The 15,378-nt window shown below is 40.2% G+C and overlaps 1 protein-coding gene across 1 annotated transcript in view; it reads left to right on the top strand.

The window, feature by feature from the left end:
- Positions 1-15,378, top strand: part of LOC106520391 (latent-transforming growth factor beta-binding protein 2) — a gene marked incomplete in the record, with an annotated part of 94,604 nt that overhangs the window by 12,798 nt on the left and 66,428 nt on the right. The window contains 1 exon segment of the mRNA XM_014012473.1: positions 7,257-7,521. Coding sequence (XP_013867927.1) covers positions 7,257-7,521 — 265 coding nt within the window.

The raw sequence follows: 15,378 nt of genomic DNA, 5'->3' as shown, positions 1-15,378 counted from the left end.
CCCCCCCCCACCATACCAAAGGAATATGGGATTTGTGGGACTTTGGTGAACATCACGTCTCTCAGACTCAGCTTTACAAGTCTTTTGGCACACTCTTCCCCCAAACCCAAATAATCTCCACAGAACGCACCAGCATGCGGTCCATTACAGGCTGAATGTTCCAGTTCTGAGGCGAGGGGTACTGACACAACACAAAAAGCCTAAAAATAATGTTCACTTTATCATGGGTCAGATGTAGGTTATCAAAATCCCCACACTGTCTGGAGGCAAGTTTAAAGAATAAACACTAGGTGATGTTTTGGGCTGAAAAACCTAGAACTGTGTTGAAAGACGTGCATTGAAACCGTGTTTCAACATTTTTTATGCCCATTTTGAAGTATCACATTAGAAAAGGTTGATGGAAACGGCAATTCAACCTGGAGAGACTCGCACAAAGACAGACTGAAATTAGGAAGTAAATTTATTGACATGAATGACAGAGTTTGGTGCTCAGACCCCGGCAGAGGATGCGAGCGCTGTGAGATGTGAGCTCYGATGAGCTGCTTGAGATGAGGGGTAGGAGTATTTTCTACCCCCTGGGGGCCTGACACTGGTGGTGGAGGTTAAAGGTGATAGAAGTCTTTGGAAGCCAGAAGATGATGGTTGGAGGAGGGGAGGTGGAAGGTTGACATTCGGCTGGCAAGCGGCCGGCGTGATTTCAGAGGACGCTTTTATCCACTGACTGTCGGAGGCTGAATGGATGTAGCTGTGCTTGTGATGCAGTGGCAGGATGGAGCAGGTGAGGTCAATTAGTCTTCCAGAATTGAATTTTCATCAAAAACTCCATAATTCAAAAGAACATCTTCAATTTTACTAAAAAGTTTTTACGCTTGCTTGAGGTGGCTTTTGGATTTTCCTAAATAGTTACTGTAATGTGCAAAAGGGGAGATGGAAACACATTTGCCAAATAAGTTCTGATGTAGCAAACATTTACCTCACATGACTGATCTGCTGTTTCCGCTGTCAACGTCTTCCAGGATTTTCCCATAACACACAAAAACAAAGATGGAAGCAACAACAGGTATGTGTGGACTGACTGTAAGAGACCAAAGCACTTCTCAGTCTCATCCGTGAAAAAACAGAAACAGAACAATTACAACTTGTCTGATAGTAACACATTCCTGAAAACTTCTCTCCATTGCCCTGCTGTGTGGTCCAAGCTAGTTCGCAATGTCTACTTCCTGTTTATTACATCCACACTTAACGTCAACGTCTGATGAAATTACGCTGTGCATAGCCTGGTTGATTCGCCCCAAACCAGTAGATGGAACCACGYCTAATTTGTATTTCTTTTATTTTCCTCTCTTTTTTTAGAACTTTTATCAATTTGCTCAAAATTCACATAGAGAAACATGGCTTGTTTTTGACAGAGGCTTTAAATTGATGAAATATTACCCTGGTAAGAATAATATGGTTCTCTTTTTGTGTCTTTGATTAGAAAAATACTGAAGTTGGTTTCTGAGCTATTTACAAAAGCTCACAGCTATGTAAAGAGCAAAGTTATTTTTTTGAAAAGTCTGAAATGGTAGCACTTGCACCAACTACCATGTGGAAATCACATGTTGCAAAGAGATTTACACTCACTTAAAATGATTAGCATTGCAGGGCAATTGTATTAACTGCTCAATAGACCAATTCTTATTTCCTCAGTGGACAGTGATTGTGAACGAGAGGTGAATTTTTAACCTCGCCTCACCACTTTGCCTCCCACCGTCTTGAACACTTGACCTCCTTCATGAGGTCTGTCAGATTCTTTGGTGACCCCTAAAAAGAGGCTCCCGCTCTCATCACAGGAGGTCCGCCAGACAGAGGATTCCGTAATAAAAGGTTTACTCGTGTCTGGTGACGTTTTTGTACAAATTTGTGCTTTTTTTTTCTCAGAGCTCTGCACAATTATTGACGTCTACATGCATGCACACCATCCACCTGCACTTTGTCACGCTTCAACAGCAAATTATAATCAAGTTGCTTAATTTCCCATGATATTTTGTCTTCTATATCAACTCCCTGTCCCTCAGTGTCAGGGTTTGAAAGAGCCTTTAGTCAAGTCTTTTGCCATATTTGACTAATCTCTAATTTTCAGAGCAGCTCCCAGCCTCTAAATCTCCTAATTATGCTCTCAGTCTGTGGAGAGTCCTTCCCAAGATCTTTGTGATTATCTTTTCATTATAAATATAATTTCTGAAATGTCAGGTTACGTTTGGGAGCACTGTTGACTTTCGCAAAGTGAGGAGATTTCTCGACACGTTTGAATTATGCCAGATTTTGGTTTCAGGTTGGCCCTGGCTCAATGGAGGGACTGTAAAGATTTAATGGGTTGTATTACTTTGAGTCAGAGAGAGGGGAGGGCAAATCTCAGGTGGATTGTAATGGAGTGGAAACGAGCGCAAGTATGAAATTAGAGTCCTGTGGAAGGAGGACAAGAATGACTGTCTTAATTAAAAGCCCAAACTTAAGCTCAAAGGAGACAACTTTAACTCCCGGGAGAAATTTTCAGCAACATACCGGCTCCAGTAAATTAGACAAGGTAGCTTTGATAAAAGTAAACAACATTTGAGTCACCACCTAGACGTCTGACAATAATAATTATTTGAAATATATTAAAATAAAGAACACCTCTTGGTGAATGTTGAATTAGTATTTCCCATAAGTGTCATGGTTGTTCTGTATAATGCTGCTCAACACATAAACTTTTCCATTAACTTTTATGATGTGAGTATTTCTCCAACCTAAAGTACTCCACTTGTCATCTACTTTTCTATAATAAAGCACTTGTCTTTAATTGGACATAACATGCAAAATCCATTTTTTTAGCTGTTAACTGCATTTTATTGTGTGCTTGGAGTCTGTAGGAGTGCAGAAAAGTTGAATTTAGTCTTTACTGGTGCTGTGTAGATAACTTTATATTGTGTTTGGGTCATATTTTTCAACCTGTTCAGTTTTCAATATTTTCTATGATGTTTTCTGAACTATTATGTCAAAGTATTTGCGACAAAACTGCCAAATAAGGTCTGGATTTACCAACTACAATTTGGTCATATTCATTCTCCTCTGGCTGTGGGTCAGACTCCTGGTCCAGCATGTAACACTGAAATGACAAGTCTTTTGTTGTTGACATAATTAATCAATTTGTAAATTAAACATTTCTGTGCCGCTTTATAGACGTAAACCCCTCTATCAAGGCACAATGGACCACTCTGTAAGTTGGAGCTGAATGGGATGTGAAGGACCTCCTTTGGATTTAAAGAGACAGCCTCAAAATGAGTTGTTTTGAGACTCACCTTAGAAAAGAGGGGCTTGTGGAGTTACAATAAGGAGGAATTCAGACCAAAGCATTGCAGTTCCACTTTATTTAGACCCCAACTGAATSATTTAAATGTGAAAAAGAAGGATGTAAATGCATCTTTCATGGCAAAAACTGTTAACATGATGCTTTATTCCGTTTTTTTAAAGCTAAAAAAGACCATAAATGAATACTTTAACACTCTACTAAAAACCAAAGACAAATCTATAATTATTTTTAATTACTGTTAAATGTAGGTGTACGTGTTTGCTATAATTAGGTAGATTTAGCTCAAAGTAGCACAAAGACAAAGTTAAACCTAGTGACTCATTGTCCAAGCCAAGATGTCTTGAAGTTAAATATCACTAATTCTTACTAGGTGCTGCCTTTTTAAATGTTTTAGGACTCCACACCCTCCCTCTTTAAACGTATCAGTGTCACAAATAAATTTTTCCCTCAAGATGTTATGCTGTTATTAGCTAGATTCACTTCTTTTGGGTGCTTTAATTTGGCAACGGGTGAGAGCCACGAAAGCAGGCAGAGGAAAGGGGAATGTTGAGCTGCGAAAGGCCACACTGGTCTGGAATGGAACCAGGCCTGGCTGCGATGAGGGTTTCAGGCTTTTTACAAGAGGCGCCTGCTCAACCAGTTGAAACCATGCCTCACATCACTTCTCCTTGTCAGTGTCCTGGTGGTCATTTAAAAATATTTCTATAATGAAATGAACGTGAAACCTTGAAGATGTGTATTTTTGTCCAAAATTCTTTGCAAGAATCACTTTTCAGCTACATGCGCTTGTCCAAACATAAAAGCGGCAACATGGCAATGACCAAATGCTGAACTTTTTAAAGCATTGTTATATCCATTATTTGTGTACAGTCTGAGCTACAGAATCAATTGTTTAACAATATTTTGCTAAATGAAAAGGTCACTGGGCAAGCTACATTCAATCAGTCCCATTCTGCATGATGACAGGATGGATTCTTTATGTGCTGTTTTCCTCCATCTGTGATTGTGATGTGCTTCTCTACAACTCCAAGGTAGAAGTATTGAGTTTTTGCTGTTGAGTGCTACTTTTGTTCCTGCCAATTTGTCGTATAGAAAGCCTCAAAAAGATATGTTATTAAAGTTCAAAACATAACTTCAAATTTGAGGTTTTCGGAAGTTATGGATATTTAAGAAATCCCCACAGATCAGGCATTTCCATGTACTTTTTCTGCATCAGCATATTTTATGTGTGGAAAACTCAAAGCTTCAGTCTAATAGCCTCTTTTCAGATGACTGGATGCGGACTCAAACTCCAAGACCTTGGCTGGTCTGGCTCAGTCGTAATTAAGGCTGAAGTGGCAATGCCAGGAATGTTTGCCATTTTTCCTCTTTTATTTCCGATGGATTCTCATTTTATTATTACTCTTGCAAAGTAATAATTGCTGTGCATATTTCTGAAAAAAGATGGAATGCGAGGCAATTAGTTTTAATGATGTRCAAGACAAATCTGCACGACAGCAATTACTGTGACAATGTGTTCAACAGCACAGAGGCAGGGCCCAGAGACAGCGCAGATTGGCAGTGACACTGTAAGCCGTGGCCACGCAAGCTTCATGTGGGGCAAATGTCAAGTCCAGAGYCACTGACCTGTCCCCTCCGCTATCAGCAAAGGCGACATGTTTGTCTGCCATCAATTCTGGGCCTCAGCTTAAAAAAATGGGTCATTAAACACATGCCAATGCAGGCCAATCCTGTGCAGTTTCTCGTCTGGTCTCAGTTTGGACAGTTTTATTTAAGGAATTAATTTTCACACATTACTGAGTTGTTCCCCCTTTAACATAATGCCACTGGGATCTGTGACCTGTTTAATCCCAACACTCCATCCCACACATGAACTTGAACATAGTCCCGGCAAAACAGCAGCATTCAGGCAGCCCATACTTCAGCTGGATGAAATATTTTTTCTTGCCAAACAGACTTCAACCTTTCCCTGTTTTATCTCGTAATGGAAAATTTGAATCACGTACCAAGTTATACAATCCACAACCACATTCTTTTTTAATGTGTATGATTTAATATACAAAAATATGGTGTACTTCTATGAACTGGATGAGGTGGTTCAGGCATCTGGTAAGGATGCTTCCCTAGGGAGGTGTCCGACTGGGAGGAGACCCCAGGGAAGACCCAGGACATGCTTGAGACACTATGATTCTCGGCTAGCCTGGGAACATCTTGGAATTCTCCCAGAAGAGCTGGAAGAAGTTGCTTTTGAATGAGATTTCAGGGTCTTCTGGCTCAAGCGGCTGTTCCTGCCACCTAACTCCTGAACAAAGGCCAGATAATGGATGGATGGATGGATGGATGGATGGATGGATGGATAAAAGCAATACTTGAGTGAATTTGCCTATTGTATTAGTTTGTCTCATCACCACAGCCTGACAATCTACAAGAAATAGTTTTTTAATTACACATCATTTGAGCAAAAAAAGATTTTACCAGTAGGTTTTGGACTCATACCTTTGGAACTAAATGTCAGTTGTCAGTGTTGTAGTACTCGAGACCAGTCTAAGGACAACTTTTTGAGCTAAGGTTAGCAACCTGCCTTTGTACCAAAATTCTTTATTAAGTCCTCACACAAAGCGATTATTGGATATACACATTAAGTCACTTGTGTACAGTATACTGTATGTTTGAGTGCACTAGTTTCCATATGTTTTTTCCACTCTTGGTCTTGACTTGGTATCACCCTCCCTCAGTCTTGGTCTCAAATTGGTCCAGCCCCTAAAAGTCTTAATCTTGTCTAGGTCTCGATACACTCTGGTCTTGGTCTTGATTTGGTCTTGGGTTAGGTAGTCTTGACTACAACACTATCAGTTGTTGCACAACACTTGTCATGCTCCCTTCTGTTAGTTCTGAGCACATGTGATGAAGAATAACATCCTCTGTGTCTGGTACTGTATATGCTTACTGTAGTCAGGAAGCGATGTGTTCAGAGTCTGAGCAGTGTCACAATAACAGGAAGCGTGCAGCAGGTAGAGAGTTGTTTGCAAACTGTCTGACTGCCAACACGAGCTGTGGCGGCGTTCCTGCCTGCGATCTGCCAGTGTTCATAGCATCTGTTTGAATAGCATTCCTCAGCTGTTGACAGAGCACCACTGTTTGCTTTAGCCACCACAGAGCAGTGGCCTGATCTGCTGTTTAAGGACAGTGTCACAAATCCTCAAATCTTGCCTGCTTCACTCATTTGTGACACAAGAACATCTTCATTTCTTTCAAATGCATGCCACCGTGTCATTTTGTATTTGGAGTTGCGTTAAGCAGAGATGCCTGCGGGGTACTCCCACCTGGACTTTAGTTGTGTATTCGTGTACGGTAAAATGACTCAAAATCTTGCAGAAACTTACAGGATTAAACTTGATTTCTAAAATTGCAACCAGATTAAGGGAAAGCATGTTTTAAAGGGGATTAGGCCTTATCCAGTTTATGTTGTTTCTCAAATAAAGGCCTCTACATGCCATGTTTGTAATTATATGTTAGATATTTTGTTTCTCTTCTTTTTTCAAAAGGATCTTGTACTTTTATGGCTCTTTGACAGAAAAAGTACATGTTGGATCTTTGATAAGTACATTAACTAATACCAGCATTTACCTCAAGCAGCAGTTAGATTTAGATTTAATGTAAGCAGCCGAACAGAGCAGTTTAAAACTCAAAGGTAATTGAACCTGAAAGCACCCACTGCTCCTCTGATGAAAAGTAGTAAAATGGTTAGGAAGTGAAACTAATGGCCTTTTGACTGACTCGATTCAGGGTGAACCCATTGTTAAAATCAAGAACAATCATTTCTACTACAGCCTTTTTTTTGCACTGGGTGGGGTTGGATAGGGGGTCATGCTTGAATGTGTGACCTGCTGACAACTTGATCACTCTCYGTGCTCTCTCTCCTCAGCTGACTGCCAGCCCCCATGCCAGAACCGTGGCTCCTGCAGCCGACCGCATACCTGTGTGTGTCGCTCAGGCTTCCAGGGGCCCCGCTGCGAAGAGGTGGCCCCGGAACAGGTGTACATCCGCGAGCGAGGCACTCTGAGGCGCGTCGAGCCCGGCACCAACCCTTTTCAGAAAGAACAGAGGCGGCTCGCAGAGAGACAGTCCAGTGACACCGGAAAAGTCCAGACCGTGAGACCTGCGACCACCAAACCGCCTGTCCAGACTGCGTAAGTATATCCTCATCAACTCGTAAATGCATGCAGTTTTATCAAATCAGGCAGCCAAGTCCATATATCACATCTTTAGTACACTTTTAGGGAGGCATTATGCATTTTCCAGGCACATAGTTCAATTCTATACCAAATCAATTAGCTGTGTAACCTTTAGTTGTTTCAGGGAGAAGGGATGCTTTGTGGAGTGAGAGCTTTGGAACTGAGGTCCAGGGGAGGAGCTTTGGAGTAAAAGGCAGTACTTTGATCCCCTTTAAGTAAATACTTAACGTAAATGAAGAAATCCTTTGCTGCATTTAGGTGCCATGCTTTGCAAAATATTAAGTTATTTCAGAGTATTTGGAAAATGGATAACCATAGTTGCTATAATAAATAAAAGGGGGAGGTTACATTTTGTATTTTTGTTAAGTTTGACTTTTTCAGTCTGTTTTTTGATTTGTTATAACCTAATAATGGCTCAAACAAAGATTTCTTTCAGTTCATTCAGCAAATTCTCCAAAGCCTGCTAATCAGACAGGCATAATAGTTTCTTGGCTCGAGTTTCTGACTGCTTAAGATGAAGTCTTTTTGGAAATACCATTTTAGTTTGATTAATCACTTTTCTGTGGCTACAACCAGATCAAGGACATTTAGAGAGAATAATTGTGTCTTGGAACATTTTAATGGATTATTATTACCTCGAAGTTCAAACTTACCTTGTCAAGCCGTTCTCCGTTTTGGATTGGTGCCCAGTGCTTTCCTGAATGTTTCTAATCTGCTCGCAGTCGGTTTAAGTGCCACAATTTTCATTTGGACACTCAGTTTGTCATCTTTGTAATTTCTCTCCACTAAACCGCAGAAACACTCTGAATTACAACTGACATTTATGGCGCTTCTCTTGCTAATTAATGAACGACTCATGATTTTCGGTGCTCTGCTGGCGTTCAGGAAGGGTGAAGCCATCCACGTGCTTGTGGTAACTTGGTGAAAAACTTATAAATATTTTGGCACATGGTACATGAAAAGTTTTTTTTTCTACATTCTCCTTCCCAAAACAATTATCTCGAAGCCGTAGTAAATCTTCTAATCAATACAAGATCTCTGGAGAGYGCACAGTTGCTATGCATATGTTTTCTTTCTTCTTGACTCACAGGACATATTTGCATACTGAGTCACCGATCCGGAGTAAAAAGAGGGAGACTGGATTGCAGGTTCAAATTTTAGAAAGCAGACAATGTTCCTGAATCACAAATAGTCATTCGATGACTACATTCGCTGTCATGTTTCTGAGGAAACTGACTAACCGGATGAGAAGGGTCCTAATTTCAACATGAGCTGTTTTACCTTTAAAGGTTCCAGATAGTCCAAAAATAAATAAAGAGTCCTATTTTGCATTAATCACTTAATTATCACCTGCCGCCAAAGGTAAACGCCAAAATGTCCAAACCCAGTCAGTTTTAGTTACTCAGCTAAAATTTGACATGTTGGTAGCTGAGGCTGATCCCCAAATTAAATTCTGAGCTCTAACTGATTGCACAAGATCTGTGGTTGAAACTTTGCCATTGCTTGTGGCATTCATACGTGCATATTGGTTAGAAAAGTGAACCACTGGACACATTTTATTGAAACTCTCAGGAACTTATTATTGGCTGTACATTTACAACTGATTAACTTTTCAATATAATATATTTCAAGTTAATTAACCTTAAAGGGCGGGTATTATGTATTTTCCAGGCATATAGTTCAATTTTACACCACATTCAAGTAACTATGTTTCTTTCAGTTGTTATGAAAATGTTGTATATGTAAAAGTATAAATCTGACTTTGCATCATAGCTAAAGGTCTTAAAATTGGCCTCTCTCTTTAAAAAACTTGTACTGTTTCTGATACTCCCACTTTAGAGCGTATTCACAGCAATGCTTCATTCGGTTTAAACTTTACAGCCTTTCATAGGAGCGTTGTAAAAGTCTCTTTGGCATCCAAAAATACATTTCCTCAATGAATGCATTTTTTTATTCCAAAAAGGACTGGGCTGAGATTTAGTTAGTATTACAAGCTCAACAGACATGCACTTCCACCAGGTCTGATGGAATTGTGTGGGGGAGGCGCCTGGGAGGGATGCTCTCTGTGGCGGGAGCTCAGCTGGGGACTGAGCTCCAGGGAGGAGCTTTGTGTAAGTAGGCGGTGCTTTGTACCAGCAAGTGTTTAGGCAGCTAAACATGGCTACCTCAGGAGAGTCAAGGATTTGTCAAACATGCACGTATGAGTGAAAACAACACACTGAGTATGTGTTTAATGAGGGTATGACTTTATAACATGATATAAAGCTCAGTTTTGCAACCCTACCCCACCCCCCCTTAAGCTACACAAAAATGATTATAACTTTGTCAATTTTGCAGACACTTAGTTAAATTATGGAAGATTCATGCCTGAGACTCGTTCACGTGACATACTCCAAAAGCTAAAAAAATCAGGCAAGAGATTATAATATCGCAAAGAATTGTGTGTAATGTTATTTTTACGGTTTAACCAAAATAACTATAACTCTGTGATTTCTCAACATAAGAAGATCTTAGTTTAAACACTGGTGTGTCAGGTAGTGGGTCATATGGTTTCCTTCAAGGAATTCTAAGCTTTTAATTGACTTGAGCCTTCCAGGAAGCTTTTGGAGTTTTTGTGAACAGTGGCTATCCATCCATCCATCCATCCATCCATCCATCCATCCATCCATCCATCCATCCATCCATCCATCCATCCATCCATCCATCCATCCATCCATCCATNATCCATCCATCCATCCATCCATCCATCCATCCATCCATCCATCCATCCATCCATCCATCCATCCATCCATTGTATTCTGTTTGTTCAAAATGATCCTTTAGGGCAGATGGCAGTGTTCCCTCTGGATATAGATGCAAGTTTTGGTTTTGAATGTCAGATTGAGACTCCACTGTTTTCAAAGCCAAGAAAACACAAGCAATGTGAGGTCATGGAGAGCGAGAGTCAGACAGCGAGACTGGTGCCAAGGCTCAATGAAGGAGTAAGAGGAGGTGATGAGGGTGGGTAAATGCTCAGGATAAGATAAATTATGTTGGCCTTGCTCTAACTTATTTATTTAGGGGCAAAGGCTGCAAAGTACATGCAGCACCAAGCCAACATTTTTTTCTTCATTTTTCACTACTAAAGAAGGTATGAGGTACTACATGTCTTTTTTTTCAGCTAAATTGGCTCGTTATGTCAACGCCACCTTGTAAGTTATTCATGTTGTCAGGTGGCGCCAAGTAGCCTACAGTAAATAGAGGAAAAATCAGAGGACAAAGAACAAAAGGAGATTATTAAGAAGAGAAGTTCTCGTGAAAAATAAAGTCATCAGCTAAGCTGAACAAGGTGACTATTTAAAAAAAAGGTTGAATTTTTTCTTTTTTTTTGGAGCTTTTTTTACTGTCTGGTCAGATTGAGACTTCACTGTGGTTTCATGAAGAAAAAGCTGTTTTGTTCAGTTCTCAACAAACAGACACTTAAGCCTTGTGAGACTAAAAACAGCATTTTTCTTTCTTGTTTTTTTTCTCTTTCAGATAATGGCTGGAAAATTTGTCAACACTGTTTTGCTTAATCTTGAAATTCCAGAAACTTAATGCTGGATGAATCCTGTTTTATTTAATAGAAGAAAAAATCCAAATCTTGTCTTCTTATTCTTTAATTTAGATCAAATTTCAACTTTTTAACGAGACAACCTCCAATAGACTGAATAGAAAAACAACCGTTTCAGATAAGTGTCATGGTGGGACTGATAAAAGGCATGAATAATGGTCAGTACTGTGAAATTTTGAGGCAAGAGAACAACATTTTATATTCTGTTCCTGACTACTGCATTCCTATCCTCAGATTTTTAACTCCTCTTGGACTCAACTGTATCCCAAACGTCCCAACTGTCTGTTTTGGGGGGATTAACTGTAAAATTTAAAGTAGAACAGCTGGCAACAAAATAATGGTTTCCTCCTCTGACCTGAGCTGTGGAACAAACCTTTTTCTGTGCATCATGTGAGTCCGTCTGATCCCAGTCAGCTCAAGAACATTTGCAGGATGTGCTCACCACCTGAGCTGAGCATATATCTTCACCACACCAATGCTCTCTGACATTATCTCTCTGCAGGAAACAGGAGTGGGAAGAGCAGGATGTGTAAAACTCATCTCAAAGGTCACTGCTCTGGTCTTGCTTACATAATCAGATTGAGGACAGTTTGCTTGAATTTTTGAAAGTAACTTCATTGCGTGTGATTGTAAAAATGATCTGTACCAGTTACTAATATTTGAATTTATTCAACAATGTCAGCTTGTTTTGTAATATAAGGGGTCAGCTGATTATTATTCTTACAGTACACATGGTAGAAATAAATAGTAGTTACTATTTGGAAGTTTCATTAAAATTTGTTCTAGTTTGCTGTGTTTTGTATTGGACACACTTTCGCAGATTAGCTCTGAGGTTTAGGCAGCCAAATTGTATGTCACAGAATTTGTGACAGCAATTTTTTCTCTGACATCCATCACACAGAGGAAACAGGGGCCAGAATTATTACTAAAATTGGTAAAGCCCAGTTAGATGATTTAAAAACACACACAAAAAAGACCTATAAAAGCATAAAAAAGACCCAGTAAGAACATAAACATATGCCACTCTTACCCCATACTGTTTTAACCGGTGACTAATGCAGCTGATGTTAGTGTGGCTTGTTGACTCAAGGCTTTGCACATGGCCACCCGGCTGTTTTCCAGAGGAAACTGTGGTCATTGTGGGAGTTCTTAATGTTTATCATGGATTACTAGTCACTTTCACTCCCACTCTGGACAAACCACACTACCATCTGCTGGGAGCTCCTGTCAAAATACCCTACAGTACGTTATCTCTGCACCTGTGCTTAAATACTGGATTAATTTAGGTGAATATTGCCACTGAAAAAGGTATGATATGAGATATGAGAGTCATATACACCTTAGATAAAACATGACTGTAAATATGGAACAGCAGGAGAGGAAATGTACTCACCAAATCCACCTAAGTTCAATTCAATTTAAAAGACAAGTTCAAATGCAGTCGGTTCTCAAAMCATTTCTCCTTTCCTACCTTTGACTTTAAATAAACATACATGCTTTGGCAGCCAAAACATATTTTGAGAAACACTCAGCCTGGGAAATTTTTCTGACTGTACCAAATGGCTGTCTGCATTTGCACTCAGAAGTGACTTGCAGAATCATTCCCTTGTCTCGTTTTTTTTAAACCACTGCCTAAACAGAAGAGGTATTGTAGATAGGGAGTCTGGTTAAGGTAAAGGGGTAAAGGGTAAGAGTTATTCCCACTGTTTGTACAGCACCTTATGTTCTCTCTTGAATAGTACACAATGCCTCCTCTAAGCCAGGCATATGACTTTGTCTCTGGAGTTATGATTTGTCTTCCTGTGTTGGTAGACAGGGAATGAACTTGAACCAGGCCAGGTTAAATGGCTTAAAGGCATGTTTGTGACGGAGGCTGGTGCTACATACACGACCCACACTGTGATCTTAATCCTCAGTGCACGCTTTCTTTTGTGATCTGAATATGGCAGGGCAGGAAATGTTGCGTTGATTGATGTCATGTTCTTAATTCACTGTGGGATTGACATCAAATGGTTGACTGAAGACTACAAAGAATTCACCCTCTCCGTGTCCTCAGTTCATTCCTTTAAATGGCTTTGAAAAAAATACAGAACTTTAGAGTAATACATTAAATAGTCGCGACTCAAATGGGATATGTTGTTTTTAGAAAAATAAATGTACTACAGATTTTTGGATCTGAGCAGCTTTAATTCTTAACATTGATGACTGAACCAGGCCAGGAAGAGTTGGTATCTCTCACTAAAAGGATCGAGCCAAATGAGTCCCATGAGTAGTTGTTTGGCTTCCTGCTAGGCCAGAGGGAACAAAGGACCATAGAGTACACAGCTCTTACTGACATGTCTTTCTCCCCCTTCCATCACAACTTTCTTAAACCCCCATACGAATCATCATCTGCATCTAGAGCCAAATCTGTCTAATCATGCAGGCTTCTGCGGATGCAGCTGTTGCAGGGACGCAACTACTGTACAGCACTTGTATGTTGTCAAATCCAGAATGCTCTCTAGCAGCAGTGYAATGGCAGATGGAGACAGCATCAATCAAAATCATTTCCTAGATATGAAGCRTGGCGTTGAAAGCATGAATCAGTGGTACGGATTGGTGGGAGCAGTTAATCCATTCAGATTTCAGAACACAGTTTTTTTTATTTTCTTTTTTTTTCTAAGGAAAGACACCTCAACACATCAAAGATTATTCTCCAATAAGTTCAAGATAGATAGAACAAACGTAGCTTTTGGTTGGCCTTCTACGTGTCTCTTTTAATCTTTCTCTGTGAACTTCTGCTGCAGTTTTAATATCGGGGCTTTCTGCTCCCTTGTTGGAAGCTGTTTTTGGCTTACCTTCGAAGCAGCCTGACATACGATGCTAACCAGCAAACAGACACGGCCTCAGTCAGCATTTTCTAATGGCTCTTCCTGCTGACCTGTCTTGTGGCATTTCACTAAGTGTGTGATCGGAGCAGCTACAATAAACTGGGGAATATTGAATGGCCTCTCAGCTCACCATGCCTCCAGGCGTTTTGATTCCAGCCCCTGAACCACAGTTACCACACAGCTTTGGGTCTATCTAGAACCTCTTGTAGTTTGAACACCCTGCTTTATAAATGCTTAGGTGAAAACAGACAAGTTGGCAATACGATTGACCCCTGAAGATGAAAATGGAGCTGTTTATTTCACAGCGTTTGGCTTGTGGCTGAGTCGACTGCGGTCGTCATTTGTTTTGATCATGTTTTGTTGGCATACCACACAGCAATGTCTATAAAATTAAAGCGCTTCAACTTTTTTTAAAATTTGTCTGTGCGGCACTTTGGCTAATCCGAACAGATCTTGCATATTTAATTTTTCAAGAAATTTCGTTGCTTTCCATTTCCTTAATGAGCACTTTTGGGAAGAAGAGGATAGAGCCTTCCAGCGTATGACAGGAACTTCTGTGTTGCAGTTATCTGATGCAGAGTGAGGTCAGACTGTACCTATTTGCTGTTTACTTTTAATTCCCCCGCGGGATAGAAGTTTTAAAAGCTTTCTGACTCAGTCCATCGTTTATTTCATGCTTTCACTGGCTGCTACCAGCAGGACACCCGTAAAGTGATCCAGACACAACAGGATTTAATCCTGCCCCCGTGGCTGGAGCGATAAATCCTCAGACACACCTCAGATTATTACAAGAGGAAGAATTTTGCCAAAACCCACAATTATCCTAGTCATAATGGCTGAAGATTTTATAAAACAAAAACCAGGCCTTAACTGCTCACTTATGTTTGACAAAGTATGTTGTGAAAATTTGTTTTAGTTGACAGGAGCATATCTTGAAAACTCTTTTGTGTCCATGTTTTTTTTTTCTGTTTTATTTTCAGTCCTACTTTATAAAAAAGGAAACAATTTGGCTCACTGACATTAGATGAGGGTGGCATCGTGGTGCAGTTGATAGATCTGATGCCTCTTGGTGAAACAGTTGCGGAATCCAATCCTGGGGTCTCRTTTATAAAGGATTGCATGGAAACCATACTAAAAGTGAACGTACGGCCAAAAGGCGGAAATGGCGTACGCCAAAAAAAATTCAGATTTATAAAACGGTGCGTACGCACGTTTCTGCGCATCTTTCCTTTATAAAACACAGCCGCACGTCAGAGTTTGCGCACGAGGTCCCGCCTCAGGTTCACGCCCACACTCAACCATAAACAGTCAACGCAAAGTACCTCATGAATGTTAAGATGTATTTAAATC

The sequence above is a fragment of the Austrofundulus limnaeus genome, unplaced genomic scaffold, assembly GCF_001266775.1.
Source record: "Austrofundulus limnaeus strain Quisiro unplaced genomic scaffold, Austrofundulus_limnaeus-1.0 Scaffold2, whole genome shotgun sequence".
Lineage (NCBI taxonomy): Eukaryota > Metazoa > Chordata > Actinopteri > Cyprinodontiformes > Rivulidae > Austrofundulus > Austrofundulus limnaeus.
This window is presented reverse-complemented; position numbering and strand designations above follow the sequence as displayed.